This window comes from Balaenoptera musculus, chromosome 7 (assembly GCF_009873245.2).
Source record: "Balaenoptera musculus isolate JJ_BM4_2016_0621 chromosome 7, mBalMus1.pri.v3, whole genome shotgun sequence".
Lineage (NCBI taxonomy): Eukaryota > Metazoa > Chordata > Mammalia > Artiodactyla > Balaenopteridae > Balaenoptera > Balaenoptera musculus.
Window position 1 is genome coordinate 86,815,335 of NC_045791.1, and position 22,360 is coordinate 86,837,694.

Sequence of the window (22,360 nt, forward strand, 5' to 3'; positions counted from 1 at the left end):
GGTGATGTTAATTCCTGAATGCCAGATCCTCAGAGAACAATCAATTTTAACCATCAGCTTTCACCGTGAGCCATATCAGGGTTTTTCCGGTTACAAATACCTTTCTTAATATCCCAGCTCCATTAGAGAAGAGAAATTAGGTAACTGTGACACTACTTTATAAACTGATTTATCAAAAGAGTCCTGCCTTTCCCTGCATAATGACTAAGTGCCTCACAGAACGTTAGCTGCAGATTTAATGTCACCATGGTTTAATTTGCATGTGGATGAAAAGTTAACACAATGTAGAAATGTGAAATTAAACTGGTTGGCTATGAGCAGCAGTCCTGCTAACATCCATTCATCTATCCTCATTACTTCACCTCTTGGCTTATTGTGTTTGCTGCTTTCTTCCATTACTCACAAAACTGTCGAGTAAGTCCCAGAGGATGCACTAGCACACGGCTTCTAGAAAATAGTGTTTGAAAAGCTTACATAATGGGACCAATGAAGCCAACATGCTCTCCACTGTAAAAAAGCCCAGGGTTCTCTTGCCTTGTTAATTGACCCTCAGCTTCAGAAGTAAGAGGGCGAATTTGAATGGGAAACAGAATGAGAAAGGAAATTATCAGGGGACTGACTTGTAGATGTTTCTCACTTTAAATGATGCTTCTAAGAGTAGAGAATACATGAGGCTTTATAATGACACTGAATCCACAGTGGGAACTGTCTTGGGAAAGAAGAAATGACACAACAATTATTATTCTATTTAGAGAGTATGAGAAGCAGGGAGGCAAAGGCCTTTTCTAATGCAAAGTTTAGGAAAAAATAAACTACTATAGGTAAGTTGCAGGAGATGAATTACTTTTTCAAGTTTTGTTTTTGCTCATGAGGTTACAACTGTGGTGCAACTTAAAGTGCTTGTCATTATTTTTCTTCTGGTAGGAAGATGAGCCAGGGAATGGTAAACCTGAGAACAGAGCTAGCTGTCCTTACCAACTGAAATGTAATCCTGTGGAGAGTTAGGGGGAATGCTCCAAGCATCACTTTGGAGTTTCTGGGTGGCCTCTACAAAGCCCTGTCCTCTCCACACCCCCTTGCCCACATCTAAAGATGTGATGCCATCATCTATACCTTTACTCAAAGGAGCAAAATAAAAATAACTGTGCATTTATCCTCAGTACTGAGTCATTCAGACAATAGACAAGGGGAATGAAAGGCATTTTAATCATATGGACCAGGGGACAAAATGTAATATGGGGATGGAGACAAGTATTTTATCATTTGGCAAATTTTGGTGTGCTAAGTGACACTAAATAGCTGTGTCATGAAAAGAAGTAGTACAGTCATGCCAGGTGATTCAGCAGAACTCCTTTCCAACATCTGCACATATACTTTATAATTATGCCCCACTTAATCTCCCCCTCTAGTCAAAGTTCCTTTGAGAACTGGTCAGCAGGGAAATCGATTTCTAGAATGAGACCTTTAGTTACTAACCTCAGAGTGGATTCTCATATGTGTGAGATGGCTGATATACTGCTCTGCTTGAAGCCTAGTAGATTCTTCATAATTCTATAATGATCAGATTTTTAAATATTTTCCTCTCATAAATTTTTACCTTCATGAAGTACTTCAAATCTTGTTTGACCCAACAATGAAGAAAAAGTCGGGGACAAACCCTAGGGAATGAGTGCATAAAGAAAAAGCCATTGAAGAAATATATTTCTTAAGTTTAAACCAAAGCAAACAAGAAGCACTTGACAATATAGAGTCCTAATAAAATTTTATTGAGAACCAGTTAAGTCAAATCCTTTACGGAACACAGAAATCCATACAATTCCAGCCCTTTCCAGTAAATGGCAATATAACATCGGCGTAGGACCCCTGAATATCCCACTTTGTTTTGTACCTGTAGGAGAGAAACAGTTCTTCTACAGCTTAACAATACAGAAGTGGGGTGCTCTGACCTATTTAGGGGGAGCAGCAGTGAAGTCAGAATTGAGTATGGATAACAAAGGATAATAGATGAGTTCAAGCAGCCAAAGGAGTAGATGAATTAATGCTTACTCTTCACGTTTTGTATTTCAAACTCAGTCAAGAGAAGGCAGGGCATTATAAGATCAGACAGCAATTAACCTGAGGACTTATGAGCAAAGTATACCTCTCAATTAAGTTATGCAGGGAAGTTGTAATAAGAGAAAATGGCCACTTTTACCTAAAACTCTACCTACCGTGAAGGCTTTTGATGCCAAATAATTGTAAGTGACATCAAAGATGAAAAGAGGGTCAAATGACTGTAAGGATTAAAGACTGACTTCTTGATGGGACCAATAGGATTGATGTAAATAACTGATCGTGACTTTCATAGAAACACACGACAGGATAAACGAATACTGCTTGACAAGGTTTTAAGGTTTCACTACCTAGTCTTTACATGGAGATAAAAGATACTTGAGTTTTCTGGGAAGCAGTTTTGCGCAGTTTTTCGTTTTGTTTTCTAACAAAAAGAAAAATAACTGAGGGAAAAATGATGTAACAGAAATAGAACTGAAATGATGCCTCTTCCTTTCAAAACTAAGAAACTAGTGTAAAAGTTTCAGTTTCTACCATGGTGTTAGGGTATTCGTCTGAGTTTTATAGCCTTTGCCTGAGTTTAAAATCCTATCAAAGTTTCTGAGCTCTTAAACATAAATAAAACAAACAATGGCACAAATATAAAATCCTGCCAGTTTAATAACTTAAAAAGCCAAAGAAAAAAATGAAAACTGAATTGTGTTTGCACTGATAAATTTGTTAAGGGATGGCAGTAGCTAAACAGCAATCCAAATAGGAATAAGAATCTTACTCAAAATGTTCTTCTCCCGGCCTTGATGTCTTCCTGGGGTTAAATTAATTAAGCTGCTTGGTGAAGCACTGTGATCAGTCTCCTCCGGTTAAGAGAAAGTGTTTGTTCTTCTTCCCTTGGTTAGTAACTATAGTAGCTCAAAGCGCAGGTACAGTATAGTAAGACGTTTAACTAAACCAAACGGGGTCTATTCTTTCAAGCTGGACACCCATCCAAAGGCAGATTCGCTTTACTGTGGATGCTGACACTGTTCGTGTGACACGTTCACGAGAAAGGCACGGCTTGCACACAGCTTGCCAGCAACACTTCAACATCTGAGAGGCACAAGGTTGTCCCCAGCTAGCATGAGTCACAGAGGAATAAGCTAATCCTGGGAATTGAGCCGTGGGCTGTGTTTTAGATCCTACTGTCAGTAGCCTTTAAAGGGTCAGGCAATTTCCAATAATATTAGCTATTTTGGTGCTAAATGGAAAATAATAGGGGATTGCTATCCACAGGAACCAACATATACTCAGTGGGGATTTATATACTCAGTGGGGATTTGGTTCAGAGTTCCAATAAAAATAGCATGTTTTTGTGACCGAGAGAGCCGTGAAATAGGCACATTTAAAATTCTTAGAACCTGTTTTCTTAAAAGCTGCAAAATGTTTCAAAATCAGTCAAAATGCATAGAAAAGACAAAACAAGCCTGGGAAAGTCAGCAATGGAAGGAGGAGGAATGGGAGCTGATGAGTCAAAACAATTTGTGTAGAATTTGAAGCACCAGGGATTCTTCACCTACCATATCAGTACCCGATCCTGAGGGCTCAGAAATGGATGAGTGTTAACGCCTAGGCTATGCAAAGAGACAAAAGCCATTTGTTCTAAGAATAATCACTGGATAATACCTTCTCAGGAACCAGCATTTCTATGGAAAGCTTAGCGATTTTGCAATATAGCACCCCTCCCCCCTTTTTTAACAAGTAGAATGCTCTACTATTTAGTGAAAAGATCAACATCTAGGTAGATAGGAAGGAAAATATCTTATGGCTTGTACCAAGCAGCCAACGCTTTATAAAGCATAGTCATCGCAAAATAAGTAAAACACAAATCAAAATTTAGAAGGTCAGTCAGAAAGGGTGGACTCAAATCCTAGGTCATAATATATTTACACACAGAAATCTCATTTCCTGATCTTACACTAATTCCAAAGAAGAAACAAATATACATAAGTAGTTCCAAAACATACTAGCTTATTAGGAGAAAACAAAGTTTTTGTTAGCTTATCTTGAAATAACCTTCAAATCAGAATTTTCATATAACGACCATCACATTTCAGAAGTTTTTGATAAAGATGTTGGATTATAGAGCCTGGATGCTCTACTAACAAAAAGAGGCAAATTTGAAAGTATGTTTATCTCTAGTTTAAATAAGCACTGTGAATTTGAAAAAGGGTGTTTAGGTCCCTAGCCCAGTTGGCAACTCTTTCAATTTTCGTCTTGGAAGCATAGTTATATTTTTGTCCCCTTTCATAATCAACCACTTAGAGAAAAGCAAAGTCATAAAACTGTCATTAAAAAAAATACTAAAGAGAAGAGGTGGAGGTCAATATCCAGCGATAAGCATGTATTTATCTACATTTAGTTTTTTTAAAACATTTTTAGAACTGTAACAGATGGTTATATTCATAAGCTCGAGTAAGAATACGACTGCCTCCAAGTTCTGAAATATATGCATATATGCCCTCAAAATACTGTACATATTACCTATCCTCCCTTTAGGATAAGCTGAAGTTAATTAAGATTTCCCTGGATATTTTAAAATAAAAGTAAATAATAAAAAGGAACTGAATTAAGGACATAGTCTGAAAAAAAAAATCAACTAAATCAAGTACACAGTTTGACTCTATTGTTGCTTTAGCCCAGGAATGATACACAGAAAGGCTCATGCAGTGAGTTGCACTGGGGGGGACTCTCCTCTTACAGTTCAAATGCAGGAAACCTGGCTTTCATGGGCACTAGGAGGTCAGCCAAGAAATAAATCGTTCCAGCCATTCCTGAAGGAAAAGAAAAAGGCAGAAGTTATTACACCAGATGATGATGTATTATAGACTGGCTTCATTTTGTAGCATAAACAACATTATGATATTAATTTAAATGATTTAAATGAAGTGGGCACCTGTTTATATATGTTGCAGCTCATTAGACAAGATCACGAGTCAGAGGCTCAGCCTCTTTACCCAGGTGGAAGACGGGAGGGAGAGCGGAGCCAGACCAGTTCAAGGCACGGCCCTGCCCATTTACCATATGTGAGCTCCTTCACCGTGGCCCCACTTCCCTGTCTGAGCCTCAGGAACCTCATCTGTGACATGAGGATAATAATGTGTATTTTTGCTGCGATGATTTATGATGACATCTGCAAGATGCCCAGCGTGTGCCTGGTTCCATAAACAGCAGTCACCGTAATAACTACTCCTGTTGGGGCCGTGGTGGTCTGCGCGCTAACTGAGTTTTAATACTGAGTTATTGTATTAGGAAACAAGGAAGCAGTTTAAGAAATAACTATGAAATTAATTTGCTGACAAAACTCAAATTAAGATACATTAATTACTAAGCAGAGAAGCAGATGCTGATATTATAAGGCGAATAAGTAACGTGTGAAAAATACCTTCAAAGAGGGAGAAGGGGGTGTCTGGTGTTCTGCATCCGTGTTCTCCGTAATCTAAGCACCACTCAGCGAACTGAAGATGAGACCAAGTTAAATTACTGAAGCCATTTCTTCTAGAGACCTCTAAAAGTTGACAGAGATTGTCTCTAACATTTACTCTGAAAAGTCAAAAACTATCTTCAAGGCAGGGAGAGGGGCTGATGCAGAGAAATGGGTGGTCTAAAAGAGAGCACGAATGAAGCATGGGAGGAACTTAATGGGCTGTCTGAGCCTCATCTCCAAGGTTATCAAAGAAGAAAGAAAGGAACAAAACCACCTTACATCTCCCACCACTCTCCCACCCCCACCACAAATGCTGCTGAGTAGACTTATGTCCTTAAAAAAAAAAAAAAAAGCTAATTCAACTGAGTAGCTTTTTAAATTTTTATTTTATTTTTTAATTAAAAAATTTTTTCTTCCACAGCAAAACATTTAATGACACATGGGTAGTACAAAGTTCTAAATCACCAACTAAGGCAGTCCTGTTTATAGAACTGCCCTACCAATGCCCTCTTCTCTCATTTTCTTTTCTTTTCCTTTTTAAAAAATTTTTATTGCAGTCTGGTTGCTTTACAATGTCGTGTTAGCCTCCACTGCACAACAAAATGAATCAGCCATACACATAAAGACATCCCCTCCCTTTTGGACTTCCCTCCCATTTAGGTTACCACAGTGCATTAGGCAGAGCTCCCTGTGCTATACAGCATGTTCCCATCAGTTGTCTATTTCATACATAGTATCAATAATGTATATGTGTCAATCCCAGTCTCCCAATTCCTCCCTCCCCACCCCTTTCCCCCTTGGTACCCATACATTTGTTCTCTACGTCTGTGTCTCTATTTCTGCCTTGCAAATACGATCATCTGTACCATTTTTCTAGATTCCACATATATGCATTATTATATGATATTTGCTTTTCTCTTTCTGACTTACTTCACTCTGTATGACACTCTCTAGGTCCATCCACGTCTCTACCAAATGACCAACTGAATAGCTTTTGAAGGTTTTTCTTAAACTGTTTGTTCTATAGACTTACGGTTTAAAAAAATAAATGAGTTAAATCAGATTAACTAGAGACACTTCTACAGCCTCCTGGGCAAAGGTGCGTTCTGTTTGGCGAATCTGACTCCTACCTTACAGGCCCTGTACAGGTACTTCGCATCCTGCGTGAGGTTGTACAGCGACAGGAAGGCGTAGGCATTCCCTGCAGCGCCGTGGCACAGCCCGTACCCCTTCTTCAGCAAGCCATACTGCCAGATCACATCAGCACACTGATAGGCATCACTGAGATACCGTTCCTCTTTGAACACCTGCAGAGTCAAGGGACATAGTTTTATTACAAGGGATAGAAAAGAAACCTCCACTGACCTTCCTTCCTGATAGAAGAGAAAGGGAGACAGGATAAGGGAGGAGACAGGGAGGTGCCTCGGCAAAAAAGGGTAGGAATTCAGAGACAGAGAGATGTGTTATATCGGTGGGGACAAATTACAAGAATTCACTAGTTTTTTCTTGTTTTTAAATACATAACTGGGCATGACCTTGTCTGCATGGTGTAAGTTTTATATGTATGTATGTTTGCGTATGCGGGTGTTATTGGTGAAGTAGCCTTATTTACTTGCAACTTGCTGTTATCATTAGTCACTTCCCAAAGAACAAACACTGTCTTTTCTGTAACAATGATACCCTTCACTACTAGAAAGTTTCTTTATACGCTGGAGAAGAAACTGTTTATAAAATTGATTATAAAAACTGATTTGAAAAGTAAAACACTATACTTTTCAGAAAAATAGAGATACATCTTTACAATCTATTGTGGCCTCCTATATCTTGATCAAAGGTTTAAAAAATATTATTATTATTATTATTATTATTTTTGGCCACACTGCATGGCTTGTGGGATCTTAGTTCCCTGACCAGGGATGGAACCTATGCCCCCTAGAGTGGAAGCATGGAGTCCTAACCACTGGACCGCCTGGGAATTCCCGACATTTTTAATATCTCATTGCAGTAGAGAAGTAGAATAAGACAGTTTTAAAAGTTTGTGCATTATATTTAACTTCCTGAATGCAAAATTTGATATACTAAACGCTTATTTAGACCATGAGATGCCAGTCCCTATTTAGAGTCTATAGATTTGTAATTTGTAGAACAGGTACCAATGAACATAGATATCTTGGTTTACTTCCATTTTTTTCCCCTCAAAGAAAAACCTTTTCTTCTTTGATTATGGCTCTGACATAGCATGCTTTTTAGAAGTGATATTTGAATTTTTAAAATTACGGTAAAATACATATATAAAAGTTACCATCTTAATCATTTAAAGTGGACCATTCAGTGGTATTAATTACATTCCCAATGTTGTATAACCATCACTATTATCTATTTCCAAAACTTTTTCAACATTCCAAACAGAAACTTCGTACCCATTAAGCAATAATTCTCACCCTCCCAGCCCCTGGTAACTTTTATTCTACTCTCTATGAATTTGCCTATTCTAGATACCTCATATTAACCATCACATCATATAAGTGGAATCCTACAGTATTTGTCCTTTTGTATCTGGCTTATTTCGCTTGGCATAATGTTTACAAGGTTCGTGCATGTTGTCGTATGGATCAGAAGTTAATTCTTTTTTATGGCTAAATAATATTCCATTGTAGGTATACACCATATTTTGTCCATCCATTCATCTGTTGATGGACACTTGGATTGTTTCTACTTTTTGGCTACTGTGAATAATGCTGCTATGGAACACTGGTGTACAAGTATCTGTTTGAAACCTTGTTTTTACTTCTTTTGGGTATATATACCTAGGAGTAGAATTGCTGGATCATATGTTAGTTGTGTTTCATTTTTTGAGGAACCGCCAAACTGCTTTCTACAGTACCTTTACCATTTTACATTCCCACCAGCAATGCCCAAGGCGATTCTTTCTCTTTTTAATTGAGCTCCTGGGATATTTATCTTGGCTCTGCCACTGATGCTAATCTTGGCTACTCTACCTGTCCGTGAAGCAGTCCCCTGTTCTATGAAATAATGTGTGCTGTGGTACAGATGGATACTGTGAAAATGAATTATAATCCATACAGCAAAGTGATTTTAGGTCCAACAAATGGTTTGTCTATATATTGTTCAAGAATTATACAGAAAACTAATTTTAAATTATAGAATTTTATATTATGTTTTCCAATTTATTTCTAAAAACGAGAAAATTCACAGTACCTTATAGGCCTGAATGAGCATGTAGATTACCCCAGGAGAACCGTGGCACCAATGGACTAGCAGATCCCGAGTGTCGTCCACACAAGGAGGGTAATTGCCGGAAGGGAATTTCAGCTGGCAGACGTAGTCTACACTGGGCTTGACCAAACTATATAACTTCCCATGGCTCACTTGAAGGCTGGGCTAAAAACAAGAAAGGGAATTATCAGTTCTGCAGAAACAAACAGACCTTCCTAAGGCTCAGGGATGAGTTTTAAATAAGAAGGAAAACATGACCAAAATGAACTGAAAGTCATTAAGAGGTTCTGGATTCCATCCAATTTTTTCACCTACTGATCCAAACTAAAATTAGGCTATCAGTTAATACTTGGAGCCTTATGTACATATTATTTTTCGATATTTATTATCTATATACATATAAATAATTTTCCAAAGCCAATGCTTACGAATGTGAGTGTATGAGAAGTTTCCTAAGGTTTTAATACCTTAAATACACTTTAAAGACCACAAAGAGATGCATTAGACAAACCAGGCACAACTTGCATTTAGAGAAGTGACAGGTGATATTTCCAATAGGAGAGGATGCTAACAAGTTGGGAGCCCTGGGATCTAGATCCCGAATTGGTGTGACTCTAGATTAAGCCTTTCTGCAAAAGATTTGGGACTGATACTTATGAAGGATTATTTTGATACAACAATGTGTGGATTTATAGGACTCGTTGCCATATGGCATATGAGCCTTCATTTTTGATACAATTTTTAGTTTCTCGTTTTGGTCCTGGTCTTAATTCAATGCACCTCACACTTCTTTAAACAACAAATTCAGTGTTGTCTTTGCCAGGCAGGGGGTGAGCACCTGGGATGAGAGGGAGGCAGTGCTGTGAAGCACAGGCAGAGGCGGCAGGGAACAAGGAGATACCGACCATAAGGCACTCACAGATACTGAACACGCAACGAAGTTCTTTAGGGCACATTTAGATTTCACTTTACCCAAAGAATATTGTTCAAGCTCAGTTTAAAATGCTAGAGTTGAATGACTGGATTCTCCTCAAACTTGCAGAAGTTATCCAAAATGGCCTAAAAATAATGTTTTATGCTGATACATAGGCACCTACCAGAATGCACTTTTAGGATTAAAAATTAAATCATTTCAAATAGATAATTATGTGCAAATGGAAAATTCAGTACTTGGGTTTCCAGGTTTCTTACTACAACCAACACATGGAGGCAGAGGGTAAGACACCTCCTGATGGTCTGCTTCAAAGAAAGGTCATGAGGCCATCCAGTCATTAACATGTCTGATTCTAATTCACCTTCAAACTTCAAGGTTTTTCTTCTTTCCTGAAAACTTTCAAGGATCTATATTTACTTCTGGAAATAGAGAGCCAACGAGGGAGTGTGCCAGAAAAGTAAAGGAGTTTAAGTCTGAATTGTCAAAACCCCTAATTATAAGACTCTGAATTGAGAAGTGCAGAATAAGTACAAGAGTTGGTCTCCTACTGCCACTAACATTCGAAGAGTGACTCTGCATTGAAAAGCAATAATAACCTTGTGTTTTTCAGCTTTGTTGTCCTTGTTTAGTTATAGGGAGAGGATAGGTGTGATGTTGGTTTTGCATTACTATAGCCAGCTACTCAACCAGCTATTGGTATTTATATCCAACCACTCTTGTAGAACATATCAGTGAAACACTTTTCTTTATGCCACATTGTACTTTGGAAAGTTGAGGGGGGGCACCTTTTACCATCATTTAAATTTCAATATTCTTTTACCATGAATTCTTATTCTTACACAAAGTGCCTATTTCTCCTTAAGGAGAGTTAAACAAGCCCCTGGAAATGATGCTCTCATGAGAAGCCCTCTTCTGACCTCCCTTTCCAGGTTATGCTTGATGCAGTAAACTCTATTTGCCCTTAGTCTATTTGGCTTTGGCTGATGTCCCCCAATAGTTTTAGATCCGAAGAACCGTTGAGCATGGCATATTCAGCTATTTTTCAGGTAAGTTACACAAAACCCATTGAAAAGGCTCCTTAGTTTTGCTCTCTAACTGAGCTTTAGGCAGCATATTCTCCTTTTTTTTTCTACTGATTTTGCTCTTACTCCTGAAATTTGTTTCAATGGGTTGTGCCTTATAGTGTGGAATAATACTAATTCAAGGCATCTGCTGAAAGAGAAGAGCAGAGCAGAGGCACTTCATCTAAAAGAATAGGTCAAAACACTTCAGTCTGCACAAGCGGCATGAGATGGGCAAGTGTGCTCACCTACAAATCAATCATCTCAAAGCACACTGGCTTTTATGTTTACACACTGTAAATGCACTTTCACAAGCACTGTCCCTGTTTACCTAGGCCAGGTGATTACCAGGAGAGTGATGCAGTGGTTGGCAGAATGAACAAATAGAGCTGGAGCACCTGTCTTCTCACCCTAGATAGTACAGTCAGGAATCACATTCTAGCTCCATCATCATCCCCTCTTACCTGCATCAGGTAGTAGTAAATTCCTGCCAGGCCATGAGCGGCCCCCACGTAATATTCTTGGTACCATTCATACAACAGTGGAGTCTTTCCTGTGAAGTTTCTCTTTCTAGCTAGGTCTTCTCCAGAGGTTAAGACTGTTTCACAAATCTGCAGGGAGAAATCGACCGAAATGAGGAAAGAATTAGAATGGAGCCAAGGAACTTTTTGCTAAGAAGTACTGGAGAACATGGCAAATTCGACACCACCTGATGGCCATGGACGGGCACAGTTTGATTCTGTACTCAGAGAAGCACATGGGATTATTCTGCCTAAAAGAGGGAGAGTCTGGAAGATTTTGAACTTTTACTACAGCTCACAAGAATTCACCTGTCAAAGGAAAGCAAAACTCCTTCAGATACAAGAGGAACACCTGCACCTTGGAGGTGAAATCTGGCCCTTATTTTCCTCTGAATGGCCTCTAAACTCCAAATGGAGCAGCTGGACTTCTTACTCCAAGTCACTCTCTACACAGTTTGCAACAGCACTCCAAGTGCAGCTGCTGGTTCTCTGATCATGCCTGACCTTCAGAGGTTAAGAAAGATACACCTTACCTCCCAGCTACTTGGGATGTGCCAACTAGGGAAACAAAACCAATAGTTTAGGCAGATAGTAGGTGGGATCCTAAAAAGACTCCAAAAAGCACAAAAACGTGGTACCTGCTGAATATGGCTTTGAGGAATCTTTTCCACTCCAAAGTTCTTATTCACAAAGAGAAGAGCACAGATGTAGCCCATTCGTCCATAGAGCATTTCATTTGGAGCGTGGGGATCAATCTTATTTAGGTGAATTAGCCTGGGAATAAAAATACATGCTTAAGAGAATGTAAAAGGGATCAGGTAGAGATATATACTTAAAAATGATATGTTTAAAACACACACACACAAATATATATAAAGTTACATATATACACATATATGGAATTATTATATTATTTTAAATATATAATAATAAAATATATAAAATATAAATATTTAAATATACTTACATATTATAACCTATATATATTGTTACACTTTAAATATTAAGAGGGCTGGGCCAGACCACAAAGGGTAATCAGGGTTCAAAGATCAACCATCAACTACATTTCTTTTCTTCAGCTCACAATGGAACTGACAAATAAGAAATCCAAAGAATGAAGGAATACGTGAGTGTGGCTGGGACCACCTGCAGCCTCCCTAGCCCCTCATGGCGGCATGCTCTGAGACCAGCAGTTGGGGTCAGAGAAGCCAAGAACTACTGGCTATTATAACATTCAGTCTGAGGAAAGGACTAAGTCAACACTCAAAGGGCCTATTTCCATAAAATGAAATGCCTGCTGCACCCCAGTTATCTCCTTGCTTGATTTATTTCTTAAATGTGTCATCTGGCCTAGCTGAAGTGTTTGTATAGCAGCCTGATTTACCACAAACGGTAGCACATACAAACAGCACAGAGGGATCAGTCAGTCTCCCAGCTCCTAGTCCTTCTTTTTAGAAATAACCATGGTTACCAATATCTTGTATATTCCTAGAACTGTTTTATGCACATATAAGAATACATATACTTATTTATAAACATATTTTCCCAAGTGTTTTGTGGCTTTGTTATTTAACAATACATCTTAACAACCATTCCTTATCATCACATACAGAGTGATCTCATTCTTTATCACGGTTGTACAGTATTCCACTGAATGAATGTATTATAATTTATTAGCTCCCTATTGATAAACTCAGTTCAGCTTCTCAAAAAAAAAAAGTTGTTTTCGGTTCTGGTTCCAGGTAAGGTGGGGTAAGCATATGCCAGCCTGCCTCTCCCAGTCAGTATACGTAGCCCCAAAACCTAGAGAGAATGTGTGAAGCGGCTACTGAGAACCCTGAAAACTACACAGCAGCCGGCACAATGGGGATGACCGGAATCTGAAGTACTGCCACATCAGTGGTGAGTTTACCACATTCTCCCCTCTGGTATTTCCCTGGCCTGAACTCAGTGCCGCCTGAAACCCGGAAGTGGGCATCCAAGTGCTGACAGAGACAGTCCCGGAAAGAGCCCTTTAGTTATATCTCAAGAAAGACCAGGAAGGGGAACTCTTAATATCAGAGAGAGTGGGTAAAACACCTCATTTTTCTTTATTTTCGTTTTTCTGTTCTTTCACTCCCTAGGCCACAAGCAATCTCATGGTGGCAGCAGAAGCCAAGGCAACAGGAGCCAAAACTCTGAGGGAGGGACCTGTCCTCACTGACTGAAGGGGCTGTGGTCCCGGGGGGTAGGGGGTGAGGGGCTGTGGTCCCGGGGGTGAGAGGGTGAGGGGCTGTGATCCCGGGGGTGAGGGGGTGAGGGGCTGTGGTCCCGGGGGTGAGGGGGTGAGGGGCTGTGGTCGAGGGGGTGAGGGGCTGTGGTCCCAGGGATGAGGGGGTGAGGGGGTGAGGGGGTTGAGGGGGTGAGGGGGTTGAGGGGGTGAGGGGGGTGAAGGGGGTGAGGGGGTGAGGGGGTGAGGGAGTGAGGGAAGGCCCACTGCCTCACTTCTCCTTCTAGCCTCCCCATCACTTGACCCCCAAGATGCAGGCACATTCGTGGGAGGTGTGTGCCTGAGTAGGATAACCAGAGCCTCAGATTTCTTTCCAGAGAACCAACAAGGGAAGTCCCAGGGAACCAGAAAGTAGGTGGAGCTCACAGAGGGATAAGAGCTCAGGGACGCAACTGTACTTGTAGTCTGAACTCTGAGAATGAACCTTTTTTTTTTTTTTTGGTGGGGGGGGGGCCGGAAATATGATAGGTAGGGAAAATGTCCTTGCTATTCTACATTTTTCATCACATACATTTTTCATGAAATTTTGAAAGCACATCTCAATTATCCTTAAATTATTCTATAAATTCAATGTGAGGCCATTTAAATTATTAAAACAATTTAATTTTTGGTGAAACTGGACAAAATGATATTGGTATACTAAAAAAGTATGGGGGTAGAGAGAGTCAGGGAATTTCTGGAAAAGAGTAGTAATGAGAGGACAATTAGCCTTACCAAAAAAATAACCTTGTCACCAGGTAGCTTATGACACTAAACATGCTATTTAATCTCTATACTTTAAATTTCTCATCTATAAAATGAATGGTCCCTTCTGATTTAAAAATTTATTTTTAAAGTAGTTACATATAAACAATGCCTGTGTATGTATATTATTTAACTTTATATACTAAGAATGGTTAATAAGCATTTGAAGTATCAAAAATCATATCCCTGGAGTGATTGGTTATATCTGAAGTATTCTAGTAAGGAATCAACATTCAGAGAGACTTGGCACTTCAAATAACTTTGTCAAAATTTACATCAGAGGAGTTGATAATAAGTGCAGTAAGGAATGTTAGAAAATGGATTTCATTGGTGGAATGAGCGGTGAAGATGGGTGGGACGTTTGGGAGATGGTACGGGCTCTAGCACCGTTTGATGAGTAAGATCTAAGGAGGGTCAAAGGATGATGTGGCTTTCTCTGAGCCACAAGAACAGGGCAGAGGACTAATCGTGTGTGTGTGTGTGTGTGTGTGTGTGTGTCTTCTTCCTAATAAATGTTTGTACATTTGGTAGAGTTTGGTTAACTGCTTGTGCCTTCATTTACTCAGTGGTAAGGTGATAGCTGAGAGGGTATATAGCCCCTACCTCTAATCTCTGGAGGCAACCAGTATCTACAAACAAGAAAACAAAAACCTAACAATTGCTACCACCAGGCTATATACATCAGTAGGCAGAGTGTCCTAACTCTGAAAGGAAGGTACTTGTGAAAGAGAAAACAGTCCTCCTCTCCCAACCCCTCCCTCCCCACTTCCACAAGCCTGTGGTGGGAGGGGAACACTTAGGGTTAAAAATGAAGAAGACATGTTTAAATAAGCAGAATGAGATGATTTTAGTGAGTAAAAAGGGCTGACAGTTATGAAACAATGACTGAGAAAAAGTTATGAAAGCATCCTTAAGGGAACTTACTCCCCAACAGGAAAGAGGGGTTTGAAAAAGCTTGGCTGGTTGCAGTTCCTGACAAAGTTAAATTTGTCTGTATTACACCTCGACAAACGGAGGCATCTCGATCAAATTGGTTAAATATGCAAATGCTGGCTCATGCATTTTTCTCTATGACAAACACAGGCATTTAACTCACAGTGGAACAGTGGTTATGTTAGGAATAGGGACACAGTGGTCAGAGGTTGCTTTCAATTTTCTTGTAATACCTTGATTGACTCTTTTCCCCCCAATGCCAACAGAGTTATCTGGGTGGTTATGGACCATTTTTTTCTACTTCAATACCACACACACACACACACACACACACACACAGACACACACTCACACACACAATACCCCCTAATATTTTTAAATAACTTAAAAACATTTATTAAGAAAAATTCTATTTTTTTCTCACACCAGAACTGGCAGTTCAGTAATGTTGAGAACTTAAGAAAATAAAATCTGTTACTAGATACAGACTCAACTGTTGTAGTAAACAGAATGAACATCTCAGAGTTTTCATAAGAATTTATTATCGAGTTTTAATACAAATGTATCAAACTATAGAATTTAGAGATAGAAAAGCACTCTTGATTTTTGTAAAGGGTATTGAAAGAACTATTCAAAGAGGGAAACGACTATCAATTTTTTAAACAAACACTGCTCTATGGGAGTTACTAAAAACAATTATTGCATATTGCATTAACTCCAGTGATGTTATCACCTAAATAAAATGTGTTTGAACCACTGAATTAGAAAACACCCTTTATTTGCCAATGCTATGACCTGCATTACCACTAGGTGGCGGTATATAACTAGCATACCAATTATTTTGCAACCAAACACATTTGCATCTGGGAAGTTGATAGCAAGTACCTTTCAAATACTCGAAAATAAAGTATTGTTCAGTGCATCTCATTATAATAATACTTAAGAAAGAAGTATTCCATTTTTTCTGGATTTGAATTCAATTCATTAAAACTCATTAGTTGCATGTATCTAACCCAGTGTTCATAGTGCACTATTTAAAATACAATAGCCAAGACATGGAAGCAACCAAGCAACCTAAGAGCCCAGTGACAGATGAATGGATAAAGAAGATGTGGTATATATATACAATGGAATACTACTCAGCCATAAAAAAGAATGAAATAATGCAATTTGCAGCAACATGGCTGGACCTAGAGATTATTATTATAAATGAAGTAAGTCAGGCAGAGAAGGACAAATATCATATATATATGATATATGGAATTTAAAAAAATGATACAAATGAACTTATTTACAAAATAGAAATAGTCTCACAGACAGAGAAAACAAACTTACGGTTACCAAAGGGGAAAGGGTGGGGGGAGGGATTAATTAGGAGTTTGGGATTAAAATATATACACCCTACTACATATAAAATAGATAATCAACAAGGACCTACTGTGTAGCACAGGGAACTGTACTCAATATCTTATAATAACCTATAATAGAAAAGATTCTAAAAAAGAATATATATATATTATATATATATAACTGAATCACTTTATTGTACACCTGAAACACAATATTGTAAATCAACCGTATTTCAATAAAAATTAAAAACAAAGTCAGAAAGAGAAAGACAAAGGAAAAAAACTGTTGGTATGTTCCCTAAAAAAATAAAAAATAAAACTTACTAGTTGGATCTGACAATTACTAAAAGCAGGACTTTAAACTCCATGTTTTACATGCTATATTCTTAAGATAAAATGAAGAAATGACAGCATTTATCAATCAAATGGTTATTTTATATGTTTTCAGAAACTCTCAAACCCATATCATTGCAGCTCCATTTATTTGTTTTGCTATGTTGATATTAATAGCAACTTATCTTTAGAAGAGGCAAGTCACTGAAGGAAGAAAAAAGACATATAAAAACAGGATAATTTTGTTCCACTCCTAGCAATATTTCCCCAGGGTGTTACTGGGAGAGTTTTTGCCTTTTGTCATAAAAAGTTTGTAACTTTTTAAAAAGAAGTCCTTTTCTTACTCATCACATTACAAAAGAGACAGGATATAACATTTTCTGACCAGAAAGCCAAAGTTCTTCATCACTCTAAGTGCTGGCCCCAAAGCACGCTATATGCTGTAGTCACTTAACTGGGCACAAAACAGGCAATGCTCTTTATTTGTGTAGTGACACCAACTATCTCTGTACAGAAGGAAGTGAGAAAACAGCCACAGTATAAATCAAGCAGTAGGAAGAACTAGTGCTGTTTATTATCTTCCCCAACACTTGCTTCAGACAACTGCAGGACAATTTGAACATGAACGCACACACGTGCACACACACTCCTTTTGGGGAGTCACAGACCCCTCCGAGAAAAGTGTAAATGTTCTCTCCATGTTGAATACAATTTGGGGGTTTTCTATATACCTCTGGAAGCCCTAAGATTCTCAAAATTCCAAAGCAAAGAACCCCTACCTTAGGGAAACTGATTTCTTTGGATTTCAGTTTGTCTAAGGATTAGACTTTCATTAATCCCAAAGGTCCTTTTGGTTTCTAAAACTCAAGATTATGATTCTGAAAGACCACTATATTAAGCAAATACAGGAATGGTAAGCTGAAATACTATGGTGGCAGTAGAGCACAACACAGACACCACACGGAGAATATGAGTGTCTGTGATATAAAAGGGCTGTGTGATGTGAGGAAAAAGGTGAGGTAAAAAGTAAAACAAGTAAGTAGGTTTATTAAATAATTGATGACATCAAGTAATTTTGGATTTCCTGAAGTTGAACTGAAAAGACTTAGAAATTTTTCCCTTAAAAGGGAAGAGATGTGAAAGTAATTTACAAATAATTCTTTTTTTCTTTCTGGTCTGCCATGAACTCTAGAAATCTAAAAAATTAAATCTGCATCCACAAACAGGCTATTTCCTATCATATACCCGCATTTTATATTTTTAACCTTAGCAAGTCTATAAATAAAATACTGTTGAAATGTAATAAAACAAAAAAAGATATAAATAACAAAAACACCTTCAATACCAAGGTATCAAAAAAAAAAGAAATTTTAGTTTACTCTCTTAAGAGTGTTTTATAATAAACCAGTATTAATATATGGTATTATTCCCCAAAGAGTGTTAGAACAACAGGCCTGAAGATGTCCTGAGGAAAAAGGGTTGCCTACATGACAAGCGTGGCAAATTCTGTTCCCTAGAGTCACCTGGGTTCCCCCCAAGTGTAAAAGCTAGTGAAGACTCTCAGCAGTCAGTAAAGGCACATATTTAACTTTGTTTAATTAGTGTTTCCCCACTGTGTCTGAATACACAACTCTTGTTTTCATTTAATACCTATTAACATTCTTCACATACCAAACTATTACTATTTGGCTGTACATATTTTGAGAGAGGCTGACATTATATATAGACTATAAAGGCCACTACAATTTATTTTTATGAAAGTTAAGAGTGACTCATTGAATGAGACTTGCTTGTGAACCTCTGAAGCAGAGGGATCCTCAACAAATAAAATCAGAGCTGATAATGCTATTCTAACAGTAATTTACAAGAATGAATAGTGGGAATCAAAAACCATGGTCAGCTCAGAGATGATCACTACTTAAAATGTTGCCAGACCCACTTAAAAAATGGGCTAAACTTTAACAGACACTTCACCAAAAAAGATATACAAATGGCAAATAAGTATATGAAAAGATGCCCCGAGACATGTCATCAGAGAAATGCAAATTAAGCTAACAATGAGATACGAGTACACATCTATTAAAATGGCCAAAATCTGGAACACTGACAACACCAAATACTGACAAAGATGTGGAGCAACAGGAACTCTCATTCACTGCTGGTGGGAATGCAAAATAGTACAGCCACTTTTGAAGACAGTTTATAAGTTTCTCTTAAAACTAAACATAGTCTTATCATACAATCCAGCAATCATGCTCCTTGGTATTTACCAGAAAGAGCTGGAAACATATGTCCACACAAAAACCTGCAAATGGATGTTTTTAACAGCTTTGTTTATAATTGCCAAAACTTGGAAGAAACTAAGGTGTCCTTCAGTAGGTGAATGAATACATAAACTGTGGTACATCCAGACAATGGAATATTATTCAGCTCTAAAAAAAAAATGAGCTATCAAGCCATGAGAAGACATGGAGAAATCTAAATGCATATTACTAAGTGAAAGAAGCCAATCTGAAAAGGCTACATACTATACGATTCCAACTCTGTGACATTCTGGAAAAGGCAAAACTATGGAGACAGTCAAAAGACCAATAGTTGCCAGGGGTTAGGAAGAAGAGAGGAGGGATTAATAGGTAGAGCGCAGAAGATTTTTAGGGCAGTGAAACTACTCTATATGATACTATAATGTTGGATACATGTCATTACACATTTATCCAAACCCATGAAATGTACAATGCCAAGAATGAACTACAGACTTTGGGTGATTATGATGGGTCAATGCAGGTTTATCGCTTGCAGCCAAGTGTACTCTGGTGGAGGATGTTGATAACAGGGGAGGCTATGCATGTGTGGGTCAGGGGGTGTATGGGAAATCTCTGTACCTTCCTCTCAGTTTTGCTGTGAATTGAAAACTGCTCTAAAAAGTCAAGTCTGTTAAACAACAAAACAAAGAAACCTCTGCTGTAACTGCAACTATCTGTGTGTTGGCATACTTATGGGGAGCCTAACAGCACGGCATGCAGAGTTGCATGGCAGCCAGATTTCTTAGTAGAATTCTGAAAGAGTGTTCAGTAAACTCTACTAAAGCAAAAACTGTAGTTTATTTGTACAAAACTTTCATAATTCTTCATGATTCACAAACTTCTAGTGGGTTGCCCTGATTTATATTAAAAATGAAAATCTGGATTTGCATGTCATTTGCCTGTAAGCAAAGCAGTTTTGACTCTGTGTTCCCTTCGGAGGCCTGTCCCAGCCCACTGCAGCACGTGCACCATGTTTCTTCAAATTATTGATCCTGGATAGCACCTTGGATTAGTAATCACATGATTAGGCTTTTGATCTCATTTATGCTAAGGAACTGATGTTTGATCTGGAACATGTCAGTGTCATTATATCTTTTTTTTTTTTTAATTTTTTAATTTAATTTATTTATTTTTTGGCTGCGTTGGGTATTCCTTGCTGCACGTGGGCTTTCTCTAGTTGTGGCGAGTTGGGACTACTCTTGGTTGCGGTGCACGGGCTTCTCATTGCAGTGGCTTCTCTTGTTGCGGAGCACGTGCTCTAGGGAGTGCAGGCTTCAGTAGTTGTGGCTTGTGGGCTCTAGAGCGCAGGCTCAGTAGTTGTGGCTTGCGAGCTCTAGAGCGCAGGCTCAGTAGTTGTGGCGCATGGGCTTAGTTGCTCTGCAGCATGTGGGATCTTCCCAGACCAGGGCTCAAACCCGTGTCCCCTGCCTTGGCAGGCGGATTCTTAACCACTGCGCCACCAGGGAAGCCCAGTGTCATTATACCTTGCAATAAAATAAGGATTATAATGGTTGTTCCTTAACTACAACTCAGGAATAATGTGATTGATCAAATGACAGCAGTAAGATTTACTGCTGAGAGAAAAGTAAATTCAATAAAGTGTTCTTTTGCTAACACACACAGAATTAAGGCATAATGTTTAGATAATAATTCTCGGAAAGAAACATGATTACCGGGTGATGCAGTCTTCTGCCCGCTTCTCATTGTTCATCTTGTGATGCACCACAGCAGCCACTGCCAGGGGACCCCCATCCCCACACAGGAAGGTGATGGAATGCTTGGTCAAACAGTTCAGACTTTGCTTTACATAGCCATGTGCCATCTGTAGGTAGGCAGGGTCCCCAAACACATCGTAGAGGTGTAAGTAAAGCACAGCAATACCTGAAAAGCAAAAAGAAAATCATGTGCAGATGAGGAAAGAGCAGTTGACTGTATTATTTTGGTGTACTGTCTACTCAGCAGTGTTGATTTTTGATAAGCTATAACAAATACGTAAATTATCTGGAAGTTCAGATGACCTTAGTCTAGACTCCGCTTTATTACTAAGCAGCTCTATGAACAGTAGGCAGACACTTCCTTGTTCTCAGTTTCCTCATCATTACAACTCTAAATTAAAATAGGAACTCTAAGAACTCTAAACCCAAGTTTAATATTAATCCTTGTTGCACTCTGGCTATTGTGCTGATGTGTTCTTTTTGATGGTTAAAATGATAGGTAATCAACCTTTGGTAAATAATCACCTATTTATTTTACAAATAATAATTTACTTAATAATAAACAAGAAATGTTTGTTCTTATGAGCTAAAGAAATTAAAAGAGTAGGGAATGAAAAACTAGATTTTTCTTTATATAGAAGATCATTTTTTGCATGAGAAGATAGGTAGAGTAACCAAATCCTCTATCCCAGTATTGTTCCAGGCAGGGGATTATAAGAAAACTATTAAGTTATTTGAGATCTAAGAAAATATACTCAGTTTCCCAATTTTTTTTTTTTTCCACTGTCAGGGACCCAGCCGCTTTAGGAACTATACCAGAAAAGCTGCCAATGCCTTTTGCGTTGGGCTTTACTTGATTTGCTTCTTATCCTACTCTTGAAGCCTGCTATATGTAATTGAGGGCTTGTCTGCATGTCCTCATTCCAAATGCCTGTCACAGTAGATAGAGCCTTTCCTCTGAAGCTGACTAGTCTCAGGGCAGACTCAAAGGTGTGGGGTCGGGAGCCTGCCTGCCTGCGGCATTTCCAGAAACTCGTTTCTCCCCTTAAAGTACATTTTCCATCTCGTTTACCATTTTTAGAAGACACAGAACCTCTGTTTAAATCTAAATTAACAGAGCCAATCTCTTTATGGATTTCAATGCAGTAAAAATGCAGTTTGCAAAATTACTTTTCACTGTACTGAGGACAATTTTAAATTTAGATAGTTTTCTTATCTTGCATGGGTAATTTCCAAAGCTTTGTGCTATAGACAATTCAATTTCACATGTATATGAAGGCCAAATTTTCATTTTCTGCCAAAGTTAATAACCTCGTCTACTCTTTCAAAGTGACTTGGTGTTAGTAATTCTACAAGCTGCTGATCAGATGTACCAATACTTAAGCTTTGTAGACATAAGTGTACAAAACCTGTACGTGGGTAAGAAAAAAAATTCTCCTTTTCACAAAT

The 22,360-nt window shown here is 38.5% G+C and overlaps 1 protein-coding gene across 3 annotated transcripts in view; it reads right to left on the reverse strand.

Annotated features, from left to right (window-relative positions):
- Positions 1–1,745: 1,745 nt before the first annotated feature.
- Positions 1,746–22,360, reverse strand: part of LANCL1 (LanC like 1) — a 43,925-nt gene continuing 23,310 nt past the window's right edge. For all 3 annotated transcript variants that reach the window (XM_036858349.1, XM_036858351.1, XM_036858350.1), the window contains exons 4-10: positions 20,870–21,077; positions 11,904–12,039; positions 11,209–11,355; positions 8,732–8,914; positions 6,643–6,819; positions 5,471–5,543; positions 1,746–4,859 (exon numbers count right to left, since the gene is read on the reverse strand). In XM_036858349.1, coding sequence (XP_036714244.1) covers positions 4,783–4,859; positions 5,471–5,543; positions 6,643–6,819; positions 8,732–8,914; positions 11,209–11,355; positions 11,904–12,039; positions 20,870–21,077 — 1,001 coding nt within the window. In that variant the 3' untranslated portion in view covers positions 1,746–4,782. The remainder of the gene's footprint in view (positions 4,860–5,470; positions 5,544–6,642; positions 6,820–8,731; positions 8,915–11,208; positions 11,356–11,903; positions 12,040–20,869; positions 21,078–22,360) is intronic.